This window comes from Gopherus flavomarginatus, chromosome 12 (assembly GCF_025201925.1).
Source record: "Gopherus flavomarginatus isolate rGopFla2 chromosome 12, rGopFla2.mat.asm, whole genome shotgun sequence".
Taxonomy (NCBI): domain Eukaryota; kingdom Metazoa; phylum Chordata; order Testudines; family Testudinidae; genus Gopherus; species Gopherus flavomarginatus.
This window is the reverse complement of record NC_066628.1, coordinates 51,818,018-51,840,710: the sequence shown is the minus strand read 5'-3', so window position 1 is coordinate 51,840,710 and position 22,693 is coordinate 51,818,018. Positions and strand designations below refer to the sequence as shown.

The window sequence follows — 22,693 nt, the reverse complement described above, 5'->3', positions numbered from 1 at the left end:
ACTTTCTGGGAGAGAGGGGGAGGAGCAGAGATGCAGCGCTTCCCTGCTGCTGCCCCTCCCTCCCAGAAAGTCCTAAGCGCTGCCAAAGAGCTGTTTAGCTGTGGGTGAAGCACTGAGAGGGAGGGGGAGGAGGCTGAGAAGCAGAATTTGTGCAGTGCTCGCTTGTAAAGTCACTGCTTTTCCACAGAATCTTACAAGCAGGCAGCCAAACGATGTTATAAGGGAGCATTGCACAACTTTAAATGAGCATGTTCCCTAATTGAGCAGGGATGTAACATTGAAACAATGTTAAGTGGGACAATGTTAAATGAGGAGTTACTGTACAACTTTTACAGCGTGAGCCAGTGCACACGTGACTTTTTTCATTTTTCAACCTGTGTGCTGCTTTACCCTTCCTGGTCTCCTGGCATCTTCTTTGACTGATACTTTTCTAGTGGGTGGGAGATGAGCAGCAGGCTGACCTGTGAATGCTGAAGTGACCTTATAGACTCCAGTGAGAGTGTGGCTTGCTTCTCTCCTTGGTGGACTTAAAACAGAGAAAGCAAGAGTCTGGGAAGAAAAGAATAGGCCATATGTTTAGCATCACACTGTTGCTTGGTCTTGGCAGTTCAAAGAAGTTGCTCTCAGGCTTCTCTGCTTGTTGGCTGCATCAGTGTTTTAACCACCAAATCAGTTTTCAGACTCAGCCATTGACCCTTAAAGCTCTGTAAAAGAAAAAAACCAGTATATACCCAAGTGCTGAATTTCAGGGCAAGAGCAATTTGCAGATCCCACTGTGTGGTGACTTCCATGTGAGTGAAAGGACTGAGCTGGATTCTGCAGTTTCAGTTCATTTCCTGTACTGTAGCTGAGGTTTTATAGTGAATCGTAGCATCTGAGTTCCCTCTAGTATGTACAAGTCTGCATGACAAAACCACAATTCTTAAAAATAGAATGTCCAGAAAAACTCCCATCTATAAATAGGGAATAGATTTTATGCAGAAAAGATTCAGTTTTACCTCTGCTAGTTCTGTTTTCTTTTTCAGATTAGTTCGGCATTGTTTGTTTGACTGACTTGAAAGCTTTTTCTGTCTGTTCTTGGACACTATTGGTTTGTTGGAAATGTGGGTTCTAGTGGTTTCTCCTTAACTTAGGGTTCCAATGGCTGTATGTGCAGAACATTCTTAGGATGATTCACAGGTAGTTGCCTGAGCTACTTTCAGTGGTCTGTGGGTAGAGGTATCTGCTTCCATACAGTGCTGCTAGTTACAGTTGATTAGTGCCAAATTTGTATTCACTTTGAAGGGTTTTGTAGCCCCATTTATAAAATCCTGTAGTCTCCACCTCAGATAAATTATAAACATTAAATCTGTCTTACAGAGATCAAGTGGTGCACTTACACATTTTATTTTTAATCTTAGAGGCATCAGAGAAGATTACAAATGGCAGCCAATGCCTATCAACACACACAGAGAACCTGGTATAAAGTAAAATCTTTCCCACAGTGGCAAAGAACTTCCAGAAGAGTATTTATTAAGCCATACCTAGTTCTGGGCTTTTTATGGAGGAGGATAGTTTAAATTCGGTCTTCAGACTTTCTGCAGTGAAACAACTTCCTTGAAATCTCAAAAATGGTATTGAAAAATTTCCTTTTGAAACTTGATTCTAGGCCATTGTCATGTCATTTGGGAAATGCAGTTTGCGTCAGGCTTGGCCAGCAGTCTAGTGAGGAAAATATTCATCCTCGATTGTGTGATTTGCTAGTTGCTGTCATGTTGCATGTAAAATTTGCTGCCCCCACTTCATATGGAATAATTGTAGGGGTCAATGAACCTTTCTGGTACAAGAGTAGCTTGTAGTGCTGTCTTCATTGTGGCTCTCCATGCCTTATACCTGTGCGTGAAGCATTTCTGCATATCAATGTGAACTTGGGCAGTGTGAGCTTCCTGATACCTCCTATTTCCCAGCTGGCTTCAGTGATAAGTCTGTTGCCATCACAGTGGGTCTCTGCTCAGCCTGTATCTGTGTAGGTCATGCTGCAGGACATAGTAAATAAAGACCTGTGTGCTTGCATGGTGCTGCTCAGCTCCTATAGGATGCAGATGAATATCTTAAAAATGCATTTTACATAGTAGCTGCTTTTGGAAATGGCTAGGGAGATGCTTTAAAATGTCTTTCCTTTGGGGAAAGTTTCCATTCCTCTTCAAGATCAAATTACTGCAGTTCATGGTTGCTAAGTTAAAGTTCAGTCTGCATGATCTGCTAGGAATTCTTGTACAAGCTGACTCCATTGCGATGAATAGGCAGTCACAAACTGTTGGATTTTTTGGGAAATGCCGTTGCAAACTGTCTGGCTTTTATGCAAGGGCTTTTGCAACCTTGTGAAGATTCAGTGTTTTATCATGCAGTAAGTAAGTGAAATCATTTTATCTTCCTGGACCCTGTGGTCATTTTGGCTTTGGATGGTGGTAAAACTGAAGAGTTTCTCATAAAGTTCTGGTAATACTCAAGAGGATTTTCTTTATATGAGATGATGTAGTGTGTCAGGGCAGATCAAAATTACAGGGTTGCATGTTGGCCCTGAGGGACTAACCACTCCTCAAAGATATGAGGAGTTTGAACTGTTCTTTGAAACTTTCTTTTTTTAAATGTTTCCTGCAACTCATTTTCCAGTTACACTTTACAGCTTCAGTGAGTGAAACCTTGACTTCCTCCTTCCAATTCCTTATGCTCTGTGTGACTCTGGAGTTTCTTCCCATTCAGTTTTCAGCTCCTTTATATTATCTGTGGCATATTTCAGCACTTGGCAGATTTCTCTGGGTTTTTCAGTGAGGGGAGTTCCTGAATTGTGGTGTTTCTGACTTGCAGCATTATGCATTCAGTGGCTTTGCTAAGACTGGTGTTGGGTGCTTTGTGTGTTATATGTTTTGTTTTGGATCAGTCCTGAAGTACTTGTTTTTATTAAAAATGTGGATTCAAAAATGTGTCTTAAAGGCCACACACTGTTGTGAAAGCAGTTATAAAGCTCTTGGATTGGATTATAAGAAGCGTGGGTGGGGGGGAACGACGACACAAATCAGAGCAGCTATAACAGAACGGAAAACAGTTTTGGCCACAATGAAGCTGATATTTGTGTAGTAAAGGCAGTGATGAGTGACTTGTCCCAGAGTTGGCAGAGAGCATGGTAAGGTTATAAAGAGAGCCTTTGGAAAGCTAAGTTAGAATGGGGGATCCTAGGAGTTACTCTAGTGCAGGGGTCAGCAACCTTTCAGAAGTGCTGTGCTGCGCCTTCATTTATTTACTCTAATTTAAGGTTTCGCGTGCCAGTAATACATTTTAACGTTTTTAGAAGGTCTCTTTCTATAAGTCTATAATATATAACTAAACTATTGTTGTATGTAAAGTACATAAGGTTTTTTAAATGTTTAAGAAGCTTCATTTAAAATTAAATTAAAATGCAGAGCCCCCAGGACCAGTGGCCAGGACCCAGGCAGTGTGAGTGCCACTGAAAATCAGCTCCCATGCTGCCTTTGGCACGTGTGCCATAGGTTGCCTACCCCTGCTCTAGTGTGTCTCTGCTCTCAGTGCCATTCATTGTCTTTCTTCCTCTCTTTGCATGTCTGCTCTGCTGCCCCTCAGGGAGCCTCTCCCTTTGTGGAATCCAAGGGAGTCACTGACATTCAGGTCTGTCTTCCTCTGCTCAGAGTTTCCTGCTTCCACATGTAGCTCTGCTTGATGCTGCTGTGACAGACAGAGGTGAAAGGCAGTCTTAACATCAGTGAGATGTGTAATGCTGCAGGCCCACTTGCATAGGCCACGTCCAGACTAGGTATTAAAATCGATTTTAGATACGCAACTTCAGCTACGGGAATAACGTAGCTGAAGTCGAATTTCTAAAATCGAGGTACTCACCCGTCTGGACGGCGCGGCATCGATGTCCGCGGCTCTCCGTGTCGATTCCGGAACTCCGTTCGGGTTGATGGAGTTCCGGAATCGATGTAAGCGCGCTCGGGGATCGATACATCTTGTCCAGACTAGACGCGATATATCGATCCCCGAGCAATCGATTTTAACCCGCCAATGCCGCGGGTTAGTCTGGACGTGCGCATAGACTTACAGACTTTAAGGCCAGAATTGACCATCATGATCATCTAGGCTGACATCCTGCACATTGCAGGCCACAAAACCTCACCCATCCCTCCTGAAATAGACCCTTAACCTTTGGCTGAGTTACTGAAGTCCTCAAATCATGATTTAAAGACTTCAAGTTACTGAAAATCCACCATTTACACTAGTTTAAACTGGCAACTGATCCATGCCCCATGCTACAATGGAAGGTGAAAAACCCTGGGAGTCTCTGCCAATTTGGGGAAAAATCCTTCCCAACATGGCGCTCAATTAGACCCTGAACATGTGGGCAAGACCAGCCAGACACACGCCTGAGAAGGAATTCTCTGTAGTAACTCGGAGTCCTCCCCATCTAGTGTCTCGTCACCAGTCTTTGGAGATATTTGCTGCTAGCAGTTGCAGATTGCCTACAATAGTATGTAGCCAGTCTTATCATACCATCCCTCCATAAATTTATCAAGCTTGAAACCAGTTAGATTTTTTGCCCCCACTGCTCCTGTTGGAAGGCTGTTCCAGAGCTCACTCCTCTGATGGTTAGAAACCTTTGTATAATTTCAAGCCTGAACTTGTTGATGGCAAGTTTCTGTCCATTTGTTCTTGTGTCCACATTGGCATTTAAATTAAGTAACTCCTCTCCCTCCCTGATATTTATCCTTGTGATGTATTTAGAGAGAGTGATCAGATCTCCCCTCAGCCTTTGTTTGGTTAGGCTAAACAAGCCAAGCTCTGAGTCTCCTCTCCTACGGTAGGTTTTCCATTCCTCAGATCACTCTAGTAGCTCTTCTCTGGACCTGTTGCAGTTTGAATTAATCAGTATTCCAGATGAGGTCTCTCCAGTGCCTTGTATAACAGCACTAACACTTCCCTGTGTCTACTGGAAATGCCTCGCCTGATGCATCCTTTGCTCATGTACCTGGATGGTGGTTGTAGAAAACTGCAGTTCCATCATGCAGAATTCCTCAATCTGTCTTTTCTTTGCCAGATCATCATGGCTGCTGCTGGCCCCATTGCTCACCCCCGCGGTTTCTAAGGTCACAGCCCCATCGTTCTACGTGTGTCCTGAGGGAGCGCACAGGTTCCAGTGGATCAGGAACCTGGTTCCAGAGTTTGGGGTTTCCAGCTCTCACATCCAGGTGCTCTCCTCCCCGACTGAATTCTATGAGGTCATGAAGGTGAGTTGTGTGCTTCCAGCATGTATGTGGGGAGGTGGGGGTAGCTGTTAAGTGGCTGGTATGCAGGTTCCATAATGTGTATCTCCTCAGACATGCAGCAGGGCTGGTATGAGAATTTCCTTGTTCAGTTTGATTGTTTGGATCTCGTCACAGTTAAAATTAGCAACCCTACATTTCAGAAATGCTCAAATGTAGGGATGCAGAGTTCTTAAAATGACAGTATTAGGATTGCCTTATGACTTGTAAGTTACTGGGGAACAGAATTGGCCAGACCGGGGTACCAATGAATGAGTCATTGGGACCTCCAGGAGCTTCCACAGACAGGCCTTCCTTTGTAAAGTTAGTGCTGGAGGAGAGAAGCTACTGGCAAATGCCACACTTAACCTCTGTGTGGGACAAGTGGGGAAGGTGAAAGCACCCAGAGGCATAGGCACTGACTCCGTGAGCGAAGTACCCACAGGAAAAAATGGTGGGTGCTTAGCACCCTCCAGGAGCCCCCCATCAATGCCTCTCCCTCCCCCCAGCATCTTCTGCCCACCTGCAGCCCCATGGATCAGCACCTGCCCCCCGTGCTTGCCGCAAATGAGCTGTTTCATGGCATCAGGAGGCGCTGGGGGGGAGGAGCAAGGGCACAGTGCACTCGGGGCGGGGCAGAACTGGGTGGGAAGATGCGGAGCGGGAAGAGGCAGGGGTGGGGTGGGGCGGGGTGGGGCAGGGCATTGAGGGAAGGGGTGGATGGGGGCAGGGCTGGGGCAGGGCCTTGGGGGAGCACTGCCCGGCAGATTAGAAACTCTAATGCCCAGAGGCATGGCAGCTCAGTTTCTGGGCACGATGGAAACTTGAGCCTTTGAAGGGGAGAAGACAAGAATACCAAACTCCACTGGCTGGTCCTGGCCAAGGAGTACAGCGTCACTTAATCCTGGGGAAGGCATGAATCTTGGCCAGAAACAAAGCATTAGGATAGGAATCAAGGGAGTTAAAATGACCCCAGAAGGAAAACCTCTCGCTCTGTTGAAGGTTCAGGTGGTGCAGAGTATGGCTCTGCCCTGAGTGCTTAGTGGTAGTAGCTACAGGGAGCAAGTTACCCACTTTTCCAGAGGCCGCATTGATTTCCTGCTTATGTCTGGATGGGAATGTGGTTGTAAAGGTGCTGAAATTGTTCTATAAAGCCCCTACGTGATTTGCATCCTGGCCGCCCAAGACCTGCCTTTCTCCTTGCATTTCCCCACTGCACTGCGCAAGGACTTTCCTGAAGAGTCCCTAGATCAGGAGTTCTGAAATGTCATTGCACCACGACTCCTTTCTGACAAGAATTACCACACGACCCCAGAAATGGGGACAGAACCTGGAGGCCATCCAAGCCCTGCTGCCCTGGGGGAGGAGGGACCAAAGCTAAAGTCCAAGTGCTTCAGTCTTGGGCAGGGGGCCTGTAGCCTGAGTCCTGTCACCCAGGGCTGAAGCCAAAGAAGCCCATGGACTTCATTCCCAGGAAGTGGAGCTTGGGCTTGCCAAATGCCAGCCCTGGTGACCCCAGTAAAATGGGGTTGCAATCCACCTTGGGGTCACAATTTGAGAACTGCTGTCCTATATGGATGTCTGTGGGCGGGAGGTGTATAATATTCTTGCTAGAATGTTCCTGTTCATCTGACAGAGCCTGTGATGCCCTTCTCAGACTTTCACCTGAGTGAGGTAGTTTGGGGTTGGGGTTTGCAGATGGGGAAGAGCCTATTTTTCACACATTCTTGTTTTGATACTTAGCAATTTGTGCCTTTATGAATTAGAGAATAAAAATAACTACTTGGGTAACACTGAAGGAGGGAAAGTCAAACCCCTCTAAACTGGTTGAAGTTAAATGTGTCCCATTGGGCACCTCTGCTGCTTGTCTGTGGCTTAATTCTGTAGCTGACAGGACTACGAAAGGGAGTTGGTGTTCTCTGCAGAACCAAGAGTGTTTATGAAATCACAGCTCAGCCTGTGAACGTGCACTTGTTTTCCTTTTCCACTGTCCTCAGGAACAGATAAAGGCAGCCAAGCAGCGAGTGGTGGTGGCTTCACTGTACCTTGGAACAGGACTCCTAGAACAGGAACTAGTAAGTGTGGATGGAGGCTTGAAAAAACACCTACTTGGGTAGGTGCCCTGTGCATTCACCTTTGCACTAGCTGGAGCGGGGTGTCCATCTGAGCACCTGGACTCAGACTTTCCCTATGCTTCCATCCTCTCGCTTGGGAGCCTTTCAGCATGGCTCCAGACTGCACATGGGGCTTGGCATGCCGGAAGGGCACTTGAGGGACAGGCTCCGGGATCGTGTGGTGTAAACCTATTACTGATCTAAGGAACTGTCACATGCCATGAGTCTGGATGGGTAATGGGGTTAAAAGTTATTGGCACAGTTCCCACAGATTTTCTCCAACTGTGCAGTTGCTGGTACCCACACATTAGCACTTGCCTTCGAAAGAATGGAAGAAGTTTTAGTGATGCTAATGTGGTAGTCTGTATTGTGTGCCCCCTGTGTACTGCATGCAGGTGCAGTGAGTGTGATCTGTATGTATACAACTTTTTGTCAGCCTGTCGTAGCGAGCGGGAGGTCACTGTTTTGCCTCATGTTGCTTTACCTTCTCTGCTCCCTGCCTTTCCCTACTGGAAACCAGGCTTTTCTCTACAAAGAGCTTTGAGCAGAAATCTTGAGCCTTGAAATTATTCTGTAGCTTGAAATACAAATTCCACTGTGAGGACAAATCCAGCAGGTGGGCAGATTGTCTTGGATGTTGGTTTGTTTGACTTCCTCTGTGGATCTGTAACTGATTTAAGACTTGTACACAGGACTTTAATCTGCACATAATAGGAGCAGGACAGGTTCTGCAGCTCATGGGAACTGCTCCCTCCCCTTTTGGATGGCAGTGGAAGTCTCTGGTCTAGGAGTGAGGTTGGATAACTCTCTGCTGTGCATAACTGGAGTTCAGAGGCTTGAATCATGGCTTTGTGTGCAGACAAAATCTATACCCTTGTTGTTTTTGATGCCCGAGATGTTGTTAATGCTTTACATATTAAAAAAGAGGCAGAGTCACTGCCCCAAAGAGGTTAGGTCTAAATCAGAAAGACTGATCACTGGAAAGTTTCACTTTCTCTGGGTAATGAGCAGTGTGATTCTTCCCCTCAGGTGGATTGCATAGAAGAAACACTGGAGAGGTCACTGCAGGCAAGTGGGCCCTCTGACTTCAGAGTTTCCATTCTCCTAGATTTCACAAGGGGATCTCGAGGTAGGTGTTATGGGATGTCCCTCCTCCTGCCTACTTCAAAGGCTCGTTTACAGCAAGCAAACTGGATTGGTCAGATGAGCTTGGAGGTCCTTGCTCTAAAAAACAGCTTATCAGACCCAAAGGTTTAAAATCTTCTCTCTTCTAAAACCAGCTCTGTTTTGCTATGAACCACAGGTCATCAAAATACAGTAGTTTTGTATTCTCAGGTAACTTTCCAACACGGTAGTATTACGTCAGAAAATAAATGACAGGAACATTAAAATAGCTGAGCCAAATCCTGCCCTCAGTTACACCAAGCAACCTCACCAACTCCAGTTCCTGTGTCAGTGGCATTTGCTCCACCCTCCCCACCCCACCCTCTTTTCTGCTCTTTCACCTTGTAAAGGAGGGTTGGAAGTTGGCAGAAGTGGTGGTGTTTAAATCCTCACTCCAGTTCAGTTAGTCTTACGTGTAGCCAGGTGAAGAAGCATGAATGTGACCATCCTGCTAGGTAGTTTATAAAGCCTACCCACCAGTGGCCTTGGAATGCTTGTTACATCATGATAACATTAATATAAAATGCAAATAAATCCTCTCTTAAAACAAGAAGCCCTCTCAAAATGTCAAGCAAATAAATCAACAGATCCTAGGGAAGGCAGCTTCCAGCGTGGGGGAGGGGTGTGTGTCTATTTTGCCCTCTTGTTGGGGTCCTGGCCAGCAGATCTGGTGTTGTGGTAGAAAAGTGGCTCCACGTATAACTATATTCCCATCTCTCTTTTAGGCAGGAATAACTCTCGGACCATGCTACTTCCACTGCTGAGAAGGTTTCCAGAGCAAGTTCGTGTATCCCTCTTCCACACTCCAAATCTGCGTGGGCTTCTCAAACGCTTAATCCCTGAGCGTTTCAACGAAACCATCGGGCTGCAGCACATCAAGGTTTACCTCTTTGATGATAATGTGATCCTGAGTGGGTGAGTCCTGCCTCTTTCCATCCTTATAAGTATTCTGTGCTGCATTTGGGTGAGAGGGAATTCCTGTTGTCCTGACTAGAGTTAGAGAGGTCCAGTCAGGGATGTGGTAAAGAAGCAGCACTGTTAGAGCTGAAAATGCATATTGCTGGTCTTGAGACACATGCTGATAGCATTGTTTTCATTTGGAACCTGCTTGTACCGTTGTGAGCTCTATGGTGTTGCAGCTGTCCCAGGATTCAGAGGGAAACCTCTTTGCATCTTGCTTTGTGGCTCTCTTCCGCAGTAGCTGCACCGAGTTAGGGAGCTGCATTGTAAGCTGTTTGGGCTGGTCATCCTGTTCTGTGTTTGTACCATGCCTAGCGCAGTGGTGTCCAGGTCCATGAATAGGGCTCCTAGGTGCTAGGATAATACAAAAAATAAATATCATTCTTGTTGGGGAATGTTCTTTAAAAAGTGAAATTGGAGCATTTTGTATTGTAATTCTTCAGTTGTATCTAGGCCTGTGCAATGAGATACGTGATGATCGTGTGGTTGTGCTCTTTATCCTGGCCATTCTTACCCTCCTCTCCTTCCCCAGTGCAAACTTGAGTGACTCGTACTTCACCAATCGGCAGGACCGCTATGTGTTCCTGCAGGACTCTCCTGAGATTGCAGATTTCTTCACTGAACTAGTGGATGCAATTGGAGATGTGTCGCTGCAGTTACAGTCAGATGATACAGTCCAGATGATGGAGGGGATGGTGCATCCTTACCAAGGTATGATAGTCGTCTGACCTGTAATATGAGGGTGATATGGTCCAGGTGAAGGAGGGAATGACAATGGGAAGAGATGGATGGGGTGGGTCTGATTCCAAATACTTTATGGATCACTGGGGGTTTGATGTTGGTCAGCTGGGTGTGGGGAATCCCCTTCATCCCACCTGTTGAAAAACCAGGATTACTAGGAATTGCCAGACTGGATCTGCCTGGAGGTCTGTCTAGCCCAGTATCTTGTCTCTGACAGCAGCCAGTACTAGCTGCTTCAAAGGAAGATGCAAGGAACCGCAGAAGTCAATTATAGAATAACCAGCCCGTAGGGTGCATTTCTTCCTAACCCCACTAGTTAGTAATTGATTTAGGCCCTGAAGCAAGAGGGATCGTATCCTTTCCAAGATTCTTAGCTATATTAATATAGTTCCCTATAAATATCCTGAGTGTATGTATGACTCCAGTCTGTTTTCAGTGAAGAGTGTTTTGCACTCAGATGTGTTCTTGGCTTTCAGATAAGTTCCCAGTTGGAAGGAGGCAGGGACCCTATGGTGGAAGAATGGGCAGACAGGAGGGGAGACTATTTCAGATGACATGTGGTACTCTGGTAACGGTGTGTGTGGGTAAAGCTTATGCTGTGGACAGGAATACGTATTGCACAGTGCATTGTCCAGAGCATTGGACCCCTGCGACTTATGTTTAGTACTGCTTCCATAAGACAGTCTCAAGTACAAAGCACATGGGACTGTTGCCGTGTTCCATGGGGAAACCTAGTTCAAGAACTGCCGACTAGCAAAGCTGCTTCCTGGCAGCAGGGTGTCTTAAATGTCAGTAATGTTCCGATGTGGTGCTTCCAAAGCTAAATGTAATAGAAGATGGATCCAGTGAGCAATGACAACCCTCCAGCAGACTGATTTTGTGTGGGATAATCGTGGAGGCAAACATGTCTGATAAAAAACCTTTCTTTTTGGCGGGTAGCATGCAAATATTTGTTTGCTGTGTCTAATCAGATAAATAGTCTTTTACAGTAAGACTCCTTAGTGTGTTCATCCTTCACAGGCCTAACACCCCACTGACTAGTTGCCTAGACACAGCTCTTTTACACTTGGAAACCTTGCTCCAGTGGGTATAGATTACTTTAGTGTTTGGAGCAAGTATACACCCTCTGGGCCCTGTCAGCCTTCATTAGCTTGCTTTACAGGTTGGTCCCTACTAGGAGTCTGGGACTAATCTTTAAGCCCAAGAGAGAAGCCTGAGCATTCTTTAGTGGTAGCTAGTGTTAAAGAGCAATATAAAATGTAGTGTGTAGCTCCCATAATGGTGTTAGCAAAGGGTGCTTTCAGCTCATCCTGCCCACTGTGACATAGAAGATGGACCAAACCTACCAAAGGAGGATCAAAAAGAAAGGTCTCTTGAATGAAGGATGCACATCTCCTTACTTTGTAGCTCCCTGTTATCTTCCATAATGGCTTGATAGGTCAACTTAGTGCTTATTGGTGCTGTTCCTAAACTGGGCAGCAGGGATCACTGAAAGTGACCTAAGGGTCACCTTCCCCTTGAGAGAGGAACAGGCCATGTCTGCAGCTGTTTTTAATGTTTCTTCCCCAGCCCATGGAGATCTGGGAACTGCCCTTCTGCTTAGGGGCATGTTATTTTGTGGCACTACAGTGTGGAGACTATCAGATGTGGGGAACTGAGTGAAATCAAAAGGAGACTCTTTGAGCTGAGACACGTTGAAATACTGTAGTCAGGCCTTCATCCATATGACATGATGTGGGTGGGCCTCTGTGTGTGAGCGAGTGTAATGGGTGATAGTGCTGTCCAGTGTGCGTGTAGAGGGTGCTCTTGCATTTCCCCATAGGACAGGTAAAATTGCTGAGTCAAATCACAGGGTTTAGGTAATGGGATTCAGCAGGAGAGGAAAGTGGAACAAACGTGTCTCCTTCACACACCCACAGTTTAAATTGTGATGAGATTCACAGATCCACCATAGGCTTGTTAAGGCTGCACGTGTTTTGTTTTTTTTTGTTTTTTTTTTTTTTCCCCCAGTTCCCAGCAGAAGAGACTTGAGATCACTTTGTTATAAAGTACAGTAGAAAGTTGCTGTGATCCTTTGACTGGATCAAATTTCAGTCCCTAAGGAAAGCCCCAGTCTGATTCAGAAGGGATTGTTCTGTTCTGCAGTGAAGTTGTGGGCAGTGTATCAGGTCTGCATCTGGTACAAACAGGATCCTGCACTGCACTCTTGGTAGACAGCACTTTACAGGCACTCAGATACCACAGTGAGGGGTGCAGTGTAAGAACCTAGCAGAATAGGGTGGCATCAATTGAGTACTGTTCTGTGGGGCAGATGAGGCTAGTGTCTGCACTCTGCAGGTGATAAGAGAACCTTTTGTAGAAAAGTAAATGAGTGGCTCTTATTTCCCTCTGGCATTTGCCTAAAATCCCCATCTGGAAATTCTGCTGGCACTTGATTCCTGAGGGATTTTTTTTCTCCCAGAAGGTCCCCCAGTAAGCCACCTGTGCAAATAGATAGACTGTGTGAATATAGGCTGTCTTTGGCACCTTCCAGTCCTCTTCAGAGGGCGGTTGTGGTGCAGAACTTTCCCGGACAGCCGTTCTGCCCCAGCCCTGCTTGGAGCCTTTTCACTTCCCACTGAGTGTGACGTGCTGCCCATGACAAGTCTTCCCTCTATGAAGTGACTGGTGTCCCTCCATCATGTGCTGTGCTACTGTCCACATTTCGATCTTGGAGAGGCAGCAGACTATGCAGTCTCCATGGCCGTGGTTTCTTTGGGTGGCTTCCGCTGTGGTCCTGACTGTGTGTAGTTTCCTTACTAGGCAATAGCTACCACATAGCCCCATGTCACTGATACTCAGACCTCAGTGCTTCAGGAGCCAAACTAGAAAATATTACCCGAAAGAGCCACAGGAGTGTGAATTCATTGCTTCATTCACCATAGTGCTGGGTACTCATATTGAAACAGCATAGTTCATTTTTATATTTTATCTGTTATTCTCACAGCAAAATGACTGACCAAGCATCATTATTTTATCAACTACAATTGGTTAGCAACATAGTAAAAGCATCCTGATTGGTTAATAATGAAATCACGCAGTGATTTAATATCATGTGCTGCAAAGAGCCACAGGAGACATATATTTAAGAGCCACTGGCGGCTTGCGAGCCTCGGCCTGAGTGTCATAGCTCTATATCTTCTGTTAGTCATTCCTTGTTTTCACTCAGGAGACAAGACGGCATATTGTGAAGTGGCAAATAGGAGAGTAATGGAAGTGATCAACGCTGCCAGGACACGACAAGAACTCCGCATGCAGACTTTTCATGGAAGGCTTTCAGAAGGAGATCCGTTATTGCCCCAGCAAGACCCTAGTGCAGGAGGGGACCAAAAACCAGAACCGGACACCTGGATTTATCCACTAATTCAAATGAAACCCTTTGGGATTCAAATAGATGAGAGAGTCACAGAGACGTTGCTGACAGAGGCAGAGCGAGGTGCCAGAATATACCTCACCACTGGCTACTTCAACCTCACGCAAGCCTACATGGATCTTGTTCTGGGCACCAGAGCACAGTATCAGATTCTACTGGCCTCACCGGAGGTGAATGGGTTCTTTGGTGCCAAAGGGGTGGCAGGTGCCATTCCTGCTGCCTATGTTTACATTGAGCATCAGTTTTACAGCGAGGTGTGCTGCCTTGGCCAGCAAGACAGGGTCCAACTGCTGGAGTACTCCAGGAATGGATGGACTTTCCATGCTAAAGGTGAGACAGCCTGTCCTTAGGAGGCCTTCTGTAGAGAGACTGAAGGTTAGCATAGATACAGAGCATCCGGCCAGTGAGAGGCTGGGTGGGTGCTTCATCCAGTTCTAAGCTATATGTCCCTGTCACAACATACTAGGTCCAAAACATGCATACATCTGGATGGTTCAAGAGACTGAGGACGGAAATTGGTCTCTCATCTCTAGGATTCTGGTTCAGGTCCAGTCCAATCCCAAGTCAATAGTGACTGGAAGCAATTATTATTTAACAGTTCTTAATTATTGGAACTTTGAGTAAAAGTCAAAGATGGACTGAGTTCCCCGCTCCATTGAGCTGGCCTCTTCATAGAAGTGTAGGGTAGAGGAATCATGGGGTAGGGAAATCATGCATTGTATTAAATTACAAAATTACTTTACCTCTCACAGACATGTGCATGGGGGGCGGGGAGGGAGGGGGAAGAGAGTGATTCAGACTATACTTAGTGGGGGAGAAGAGGCATCTGGTTCTACTCGTGACCGTGATAGCAGTTCTGATTCATAGTTTCTCAGTTTCCTGTTGCACTGATCTAACCCATTTACAGAACAGGAAGTGATGCAATTAGTCCTGTTGTAAGGATGTGAAAGGGATTGGAGTGCAGGAAATTGGCAGGATCTTCAGTGTTAACAGGAGCCACAGTGAGCCAGCAGTGACTCCAATGTTCTGGGGTATCTAGGCCCCCATGGGGATGGGTCCCTGACCATCTTTACAAACCTAACGGAGGGCTGGATGTACATAGAAGCATCTCCCTCTGCTGTACAAGAGTTTAGTACACACAGAACAGCATGGCAGAATATGTAGAGATGAGTAGGCAAATACATATGTGATCTCCAGTCCCTGAGAGATCGCTTCCACAGTGCTCCTGTGAGGAGTCATGTGCCAACCCGTGTGGCCTCAGAACCTTTCTGAGCAGTAGTTGGTAGCTGCGGGCATGTCCAATTCCCACAAGTCCAATGCTGGTCAGACTGGAGCATAAATTCCTCACTTTCTTCAGCTCCTCTGTAGTCTCCTGCCAGAACAGTGAGACCCATACTCTCCTGCTCTCCAAGCAGCTGTACATACGTAGTTGTAAATTGTTTGCAATTCATGAGAGGTTTTCATAGTTGAGTGTCGGTAGGAAGTCTGTTTAATTGTGCGCTTTCGTACATAGGACTGCTGTGTGTGGAGTTGAGCTCACCTCTTTGCAAACAGCTTTTCTGTCTCTCTAGGTTATTATACAGCTCTATCCCATAGCATCTGACCTCTTCACAAATATTCATGACTTATCTTTGCAGCATCCGTGTGATGTAGGAAAGTATAATACCCATCTTGCACATGGGGAATATAGGCCCAAGAGAGTAAGCCATGGTCACACAGGAAATCTTTGATATCCCTGCTATTCAAGTCCTTGGTTTCACTCAGCTCTGCTGATGGCCTTCAACCCCAATCCACAGCATCCGTTGCTATTCCAGTCCTCCTCAAGTAGAGCTGGCAGTTTTGCCAGGTCATGTGGTGGGGCACCCTCCCCTCGAGACAACCACGGGTCATTGCATGCAAGATCTAGTCCGGTGTTAATGTTTGTTTCAAGAGTCAGCTTTGCACTGTGCTGAGGGGCCTGCTCATTGTCTGCAGCATAAATCCAATTAGAACAGTGGAACGGTGCAGTTAGTCCCTTGAGCCAGTAACAGCGCATCCCAAAGGCCAGGGCCTGCAGCTTTCGGAGGATGTCTGCCTGTCTGAAGACACTGGCTGTTAATGATTGTGGGAATGCCACTATCTACCCTGGTTCCTGCAGGGCTGCTCGGAAGAGGGTTCAGAGGTGATGGGAGAGGAAGCTGCTGACTAAAGCCTTTCATTGACTAAGAAATGTGTGTTTTTCCATATGTGCTACCAGTGGTGAGAGCAGTAGTGGAGACAGCTGCAGACCTTTTTAGCAGCATGTCCTCTGACCTGTGTGTGCAATACCTATACCACAGCTTACACTGCTTGTAGTACCTGTCCAGGGGAAGGCTTACAGACGGACCTAGAGTAGATACTCCCATTCAGAAGAACCTGAGCCTGCTTGACTCAATAGGGTGTTTTAATTTCCAGGAATTACATGCTCAGGTGTCTATAGAATACTCATACTGCTGGACAGTGCAAGTCTGCAAGTGGGATTCCCCAGGGCAGGCATAGAGTGGTGAGCTAGGTAGGAATGCATTGCTTTTCCAAGGAACCTGAAATGTTCCTGGGGAGCAGTTCTTTACTATATGGGATTTGCCTTCTTAGAAAGAAGCCAAAGCCTTTCCATGCACCTGGGCTTAGAGGTCAATTTGTTATGTTATCATATGTGCAGGAGCAAAGGAGTCTCCTGAGCTTCAGCAGGATCAGTGCTGGAGAAGATGTAAACCTGAAGAAACATGGCATGTCAGCCCTTTAGATCTTGTTTTCCCTTCTGAGTGCTAGAGGGGCCGTCTGCAGTCCCCATTTCTGGTATGGTTTGCCCTTTGGCTGACGTGTGATTCACCTGACTTGTTCTACTGTGACCCCAGGCAGCAGAATGATGCTCAGGACTGAGAGTGGGCTGAAAGAGGAGATGCAGAAGGGGACCCCAGAGGCAGAGTTGAAATAATCAAGCTTAGAGTTTGGGTTTTGGAACAGGGTGTGGGATCAACCCCAGTTCTCCTAGCTTCTCAGCAGCAGCTGGGCATCTTACTTCCTTTGTCAGCCTTCAGAGGAAGGCACCCTTTACTCTCTTTTACAGAACCTGGCTCTTCTATTCTACAGTGTTTTGGCTGGGTAAGCCCTGGTTAAACACTTGATGTCCACACAGACAATGTTGCACAAGCTTTCCCACTGCTGCTGTGATTGAACTTGCCCTGAGTAAGGCTCAGTGCTCTTATATCTTACACAGTTGCAGTGCCAGTGTGCATGGGAAATGTCAGTTTTGTACCTAAGGAGATTTCCATGGCCCGTACCTGAGTGCAAACACGCAGTGGTGGCAGTTCCTGACCTGGTGAGATGAGGAGCTGTTGTGTCTCCTGCTCCAGTGTCAGGTGATCAGGTGCCAGGTATGTGTCCTTTGGGACCCAGTTGAAGGTGCTTTATTGCCACCGAATGAGGATTGGGAAACTCTGCCTTCCCCTCCTGGAAAAGTGAGTCATTGTGTGAGCAAACTCCTCCTGGCACAGTCACAAAGCCAAGGCTACAACAAGGGCTGAAGGGTTCCCTCCTTTGGCTACATGAGAGAGGGAGGTGACTATATTCTCCCCTTAATCACTACCCCAGCTTGGCAGGTGGGTTCCTGCCATCAATTTCTTGCCCGATCCCATATCTGCTGTTACCAAACTGGCCCTATCTGGGAATCTGCTCTAGTCAATCAAAAGTGATTGTGGGAAGTGCTGGATCTCTGCACAGCTCGTGTTGCTTTGTGGATTTCAGGGGCTCCCTGTGTGGACAGTGTCCAGAAATTCCTACCAGGCCCTGTGGGTGTGGTAGGCTTGGGGAGCAGCATCCAATCAGGCTGTGGGATGGGCAGCTGCCATTCTTGAACTGGAAGGTGTAACTGAAAGTGGCACGGGGGAGGCGGCTGGCTTTGTGGTGCTGTGGGGGTGGGGCGTATGTTACAGGAACAGGCGGTGAATCGGCAGCCTCTTACTCAAGGCATTCTTGGAAGTGCTCTTGGTCTGAATTAGGAAACCTGCATCTATTCAGGGACTAGGTGGTTTTTAAGCTATAGCTTCTCTGCTGTGCTCTTTGTGTGACTTGTGGGCTGGGAAAATGCATCTGTTAGGAATGTGCCCAGGACTTGCATGTGCCTTGCTTAGCAGAGAGCAAGCAACTCCCTTACATCAGCATCTGTCCAGCGAGTGGCCTGTCAGGCGCCCTTCAGCCATAATTTAATAGCACCTCTGGGCGCTCTTCTACCCTCCATCTTACAAACACTGTGACATGCCTGAGAACCAGGCCTGGGCTTGTGAACTACCTTCCTGGTTGCATGACACCAGACCCTAATTCCATTTATATCTGGCAGGGTGTGGGTTTCCCTGGGGCTTTAGGGTATGTTTCTCTTGGGACTAGAGTTGGAAGAATGAAGAGGAGCTCTCCAGTATCTTTGTTTGGGGACTGGGAGTCCCAGGAAATTGGATTGTGCTGTGCTAGAAATAGGAGCAGTTTGAATTTACCCTCTGGTAATGTTCAAGGGAATGAGTTGGTGTGATCATTTGTACCTGCCCTACTGGTCACAATCTTGTAGGAATTCACTGGCCAGAGCCAGCCAGTGCCATTGTTCAGAGTCTTCATGATGCCATCTCTTGCAGACTGCCCTCAGTAACTTACCAGCTCTCAGTCCGAGAGGTTTTTAGAGAGAACCTGCGGGGGGGAAGGGGAGGGCGGAATTGGGCTTGTGCCCCTGCTATGGTATGTTTTTTTTTTTTTCTCTTGCCTGGTGGAGAAGGTGTGAAAGCCATTATAAGCTGCAGAGAAAAGGCAAGGCTGTCTGCACACATGTACCGATTCCATTCAAAGTTTGTAGAGAACTCAAATGAAAAAGTTACAGAACTTCCCAACCGCAGCAACCAGGGAAAAGTCTGAGAGGTAAAAGTGCTGGTGCTAAAGATGAGGCTGTTCTCTGCCAGGGTGTCTGCTGGTTACTTAACGAAACACAAAGACTTAGAGAAATTGGAGGGATGTTGTTCAAACCCTTTCATAACAGCTGACAGCAGTGACCTGGTTACCTTTAGATAGCAATCCACTGAGCCAGTTTCCCTTGCATTCATAAGCTACCTGCAGTTGAGAGATACGATAAGGGAACTGCTCACTCCCACCTGTAGTAAGGAGAAACAGAAGTGTAAAAATCACATGGGGTGAGGTCCAGAATGGCACGTAGTCTTGTTGCTGCCAGTGGAGTGGGCCTTTGGCTCCACGCAGGGAGGAACAGCCCGTCAGTGCAGGCTTGGGGGCGGATGGCACAGCACAGAATATCACAGCATTAGTGCAATGCTGCATAGTCCTCTGTTTCAAGCTAGGGGATGGGAGGGGCAGCATTAAGGATGATTGTTTTGTAGATGGACAGATTTTGGGCTGCATGTTGCTGTTCAGATGTGATCTCTCTCCAGGGGAGCACTGAAATAGCCATGTTTCCAGAATATCTCTCTGTGTTGTGAGGGGAAATGGAAACTGAGTCAGGGTTGCTGTGCAGATCTCCAGGGCCCAGGGGATCAAGAGATCTCTTTCCAGTCACTGACGAGAACGCTGCAGGCACATTTCTCCAAGGCATTTCCTGTGTGGCCTTTCTCTACTGAGTACTAGCCATTTAGGGTTATGTTGGAGTCATCACTGTTAGAGCTGCTGTGTGCACTTTATTAGGCTTTAAAAATGATGGTGGTTGCCCTTGGGAGTGTCACTGATGAGATCCACCTCAGGGTGCCAAGGCCACTTTGTCCCCCAGAGCACAGGAAGTAACAAGTGTAGAGAGCCAGAGGCAGGTGTAGCAGAGGGCTCTCCAGGGCTATGTTGGGCTCCACATGGCTAAGCTGTCCATAAGAAAGCGTCTCTGTTTCCTGGCAGCTTGCTTTGTGTCATGACTACTTGCAATTCCTGTAAATCCAATAAAGCGTCTAAAAGAAATGAAAAACATTGAATAAAAGCAACTGTTGGAGGTTCCCATGGTCATTTCCTTTGTCTGCCATATTTCCTTTCCCCCTCTTTTCCTGCAGGCCTCTGGCTGTACTTGGCAGGAAGCAGTCTGCCCTGCCTGACTCTGATTGGCTCTCCTAATTTTGGGTACAGGTCGGTTCATCGGGACCTGGAAGCTCAGGTTGCAATAGTGACAGAAAATCGTGACCTGCAGCAGCAGCTCCATCAGGTTGGTGGCAAATGTGAGGAGGTTTCATAGGGTGGGAGAGTGTCGGTGAGGTGATTGCTTTAAAAATCTTCAACTACTATAATTTCAAACCTTCCCTAGCATAAGAGAACTTGAGGAACTGTCAGTTAAGTGACTTGGTGAGCTGTTGGCTACAAGTGCCCACTTTTAGGAACTAGAGGCCATAACGAGAATGGTCAGCTGAATTTGGCCCTGGAGACTAACCAAACACAGATGAGACATTCAGAGTAAAGCTACTTAATCTCATACACGCTGCACATTCATGCCTTGCCTCCATGGTTTGGGCATCTGAGCTTTCGGAAATGGAATTCAGGGTTGCTGACCTCTCACCTGTAAAGTGCTTTGGATCTTAATTGCTTTTATCAATCTACTTGCAAACAAACGTGTCTCTAACCCCATGTAAATAGTTATATAAACCCCATCTTGGCTGCCTACAGATGACTTCCTTTTTCACAGGATTTGGGGGCTGGAGAAGGGAAGGGGATCTGCACTCAGCATCTCCATTACAGTAAGAGAATTTCTGTCCTCCTCTCAGGAAGAAGTGTGGTCCTGTTTTTAATCCTGACCATAGGCTCTCTTTCAGTGGTTTAAAGACCAGTGTTCCGGTTTCATGTATAGTCAGCTGTAAAGGGGTGGGCAGCTTGGGTTGTTTGGTGTCGTCTTGTCTCCTCTCTTAGATAGTTTTCTCCAATCTAGTCCTGGAATTGGCATCACCCTGAATTCCTGTGATACCAAAATGTTCAGCAATGAAGCAAATTGGATCAGTGTGTGTGTTTCATGTGAAGCTTTGCAAAACACGTATTGGATAAAACTCAAGCCTGGCATAGGAAGGCTCAGCCTCCATAAAAATCAATGGGAATTGCATCTCTTACCCCAGAGCTGAATTTGGCCCACTGAGTCAGCCTCATATCTAATCCAGCAGGGTTCTCTGTGTCTTACTGGAAGAGTCACATGAATGTTTCACTTTATTTGGCCTGTATTTGTTTTTATCTGTAATGAGAAAAATCCATGAAAATATTTTTGTAACGAAGGGATTGTGTAAAGCTGAGAAGAATGACTGCAATGACTCAACAAAGCATTTTAGCGAAGTGCATATGGCTGAATCTCCCCAGTATACTAGAAGTGACCTGGAATTTGACCACCTTTTTCATTGCTGTTTGATCTTTGTGTGGAGGCTGTTCTGTGCTGAGACGAAATCTAACAGCAGTCTCTCACTTCCTCCTCCCATCGTACGCTGGTTGGTATGGTTGGAATAAGTGTTAGAGACATGCTGTTTTGTGAACTATATGCAAAGCTCTCAGTAAAGACTTCATTTCCAATCTACGAACAATTGAGGGGTTTGGATCTTCCGGTATTGCGAACCATAGCATTAAAAAAACATGAGAACCTAAACTGTATTTAAAATATCTTTGCCTTCTCTTTTTGAGCCTTTAAGTTTCATGTTTTCATGCTTTTCTTCACAACCAAGAGGGAAGAAACTTCATTTTTTTAAATGAAAGCTGAGATTTTGTCAATTCCAAGGTGCAGCTTTAAGAGAAACAAATATTGTGAGCTGGTAGCACTGTTCTTCATTTGTGAAACTCCTGTCCAGTGTGTGATTGGACAGTTCATTGTGAATCATTTCTCTGTCATCTGCCTTGATTTGATGTGGGGAGGCCCAGTTGGCATTATGGGAGATAAATCACGTGTCTCACATACGGTAACTAAGATTTTGTAGTCCTATCTGTAAGTATGGCTAACAGAAAAAGTACAGCCTCTGGGACTGCATAGTATTACATTACAGATTTGGATGGGGTGTCTGATTCCCTTCTCTTCCCTGCAAGAGGCTGTGCCAGTCTTGACCTGCCTTTTTTACTCTCAGTGCAGGATGGGATCACTCCCTGTTCTGACACCCCTACAATGGGGGGAAAGCAGCAGGCTTCTTTTTGTTTTTATTTGGAACCTTTGTCACTTTTAGTTTGTTTCCTTTGCTGCTGATATTAGACAAATAGTCTCCTGTTAGCACAGGGGCTGGTGATACTAATGTAGGCTCCTCAAACGACTGACCTTCAGGTACCAGTAGGGTGGGGACTGCTGTGGAACTCAGTAGGAGTACCCAGGCCTTTTATTACTGCAGTCCTACACATTGTATCGTTTGAGGTGTTTCCAGTGCAGATTCCTATAGTCTGAAGGAAATTGGTGATACATTTTAATAACCACTCTCCACCTGTATTGTAATTGACAGCATGGACTAGAACCCACATTAAGTGCTTTGAAACATTGTTGCCAAACATATGCAGCAGTCACTCATCTCCAGCCATGTTTTTCAAACCAAAAACAAGGACGGGGTTAGCCCAGGTAGGAGTCAAACTTCCGCTTCAAAAAGGAATGCTGGAGACGATGGTGAGCAGTCCCAGATGGCTCTCTGGCTGCTGGAGTGAGTGAACCAAAGTAAATAATATTTTGTTACAAGTTTAGAGTCTCAGTACAAATAACTGAACTGAAACTAGGCTATTAGCATTAAGTGATTGACACCCTGCCTCTAATGAGGGTTTATAGTGGGATTTGCAACACTCTCCATTTCTGAAAGCTGGAATCTTGTACGTTCAGCCCTTTGTGTTTATTTCCCATCATTTGTGGTTCCTTTCCTGATGTGTCAGAATTCAGAGTGCTTACGGGCTGCCTCACAGGGAACGACTTCTATAATCTGTGGAGTAGAAATTCAGGTATTTTTTTTCTACATCTGACAAAGGTACTGCTTCTTGTTTGCATGTAGAGTAAAACCAGAAGCCTTGCTAGTTTTGCAGAAAGAGCCACTTCTACC

General features: G+C 46.3%; 1 protein-coding gene across 1 annotated transcript in view; it reads left to right on the top strand.

Moving 5' to 3' along the window:
- PGS1 (phosphatidylglycerophosphate synthase 1) overlaps nucleotides 1–22,693 on the top strand; it is a 36,935-nt gene that overhangs the window by 10,253 nt on the left and 3,989 nt on the right. Inside the window, exons 3-9 of the mRNA XM_050919962.1 lie at nucleotides 5,090–5,279; nucleotides 7,292–7,369; nucleotides 8,438–8,537; nucleotides 9,298–9,487; nucleotides 10,065–10,243; nucleotides 13,482–14,015; nucleotides 19,724–19,872. Coding sequence (XP_050775919.1) covers nucleotides 5,090–5,279; nucleotides 7,292–7,369; nucleotides 8,438–8,537; nucleotides 9,298–9,487; nucleotides 10,065–10,243; nucleotides 13,482–14,015; nucleotides 19,724–19,872 — 1,420 coding nt within the window. The remainder of the gene's footprint in view (nucleotides 1–5,089; nucleotides 5,280–7,291; nucleotides 7,370–8,437; nucleotides 8,538–9,297; nucleotides 9,488–10,064; nucleotides 10,244–13,481; nucleotides 14,016–19,723; nucleotides 19,873–22,693) is intronic.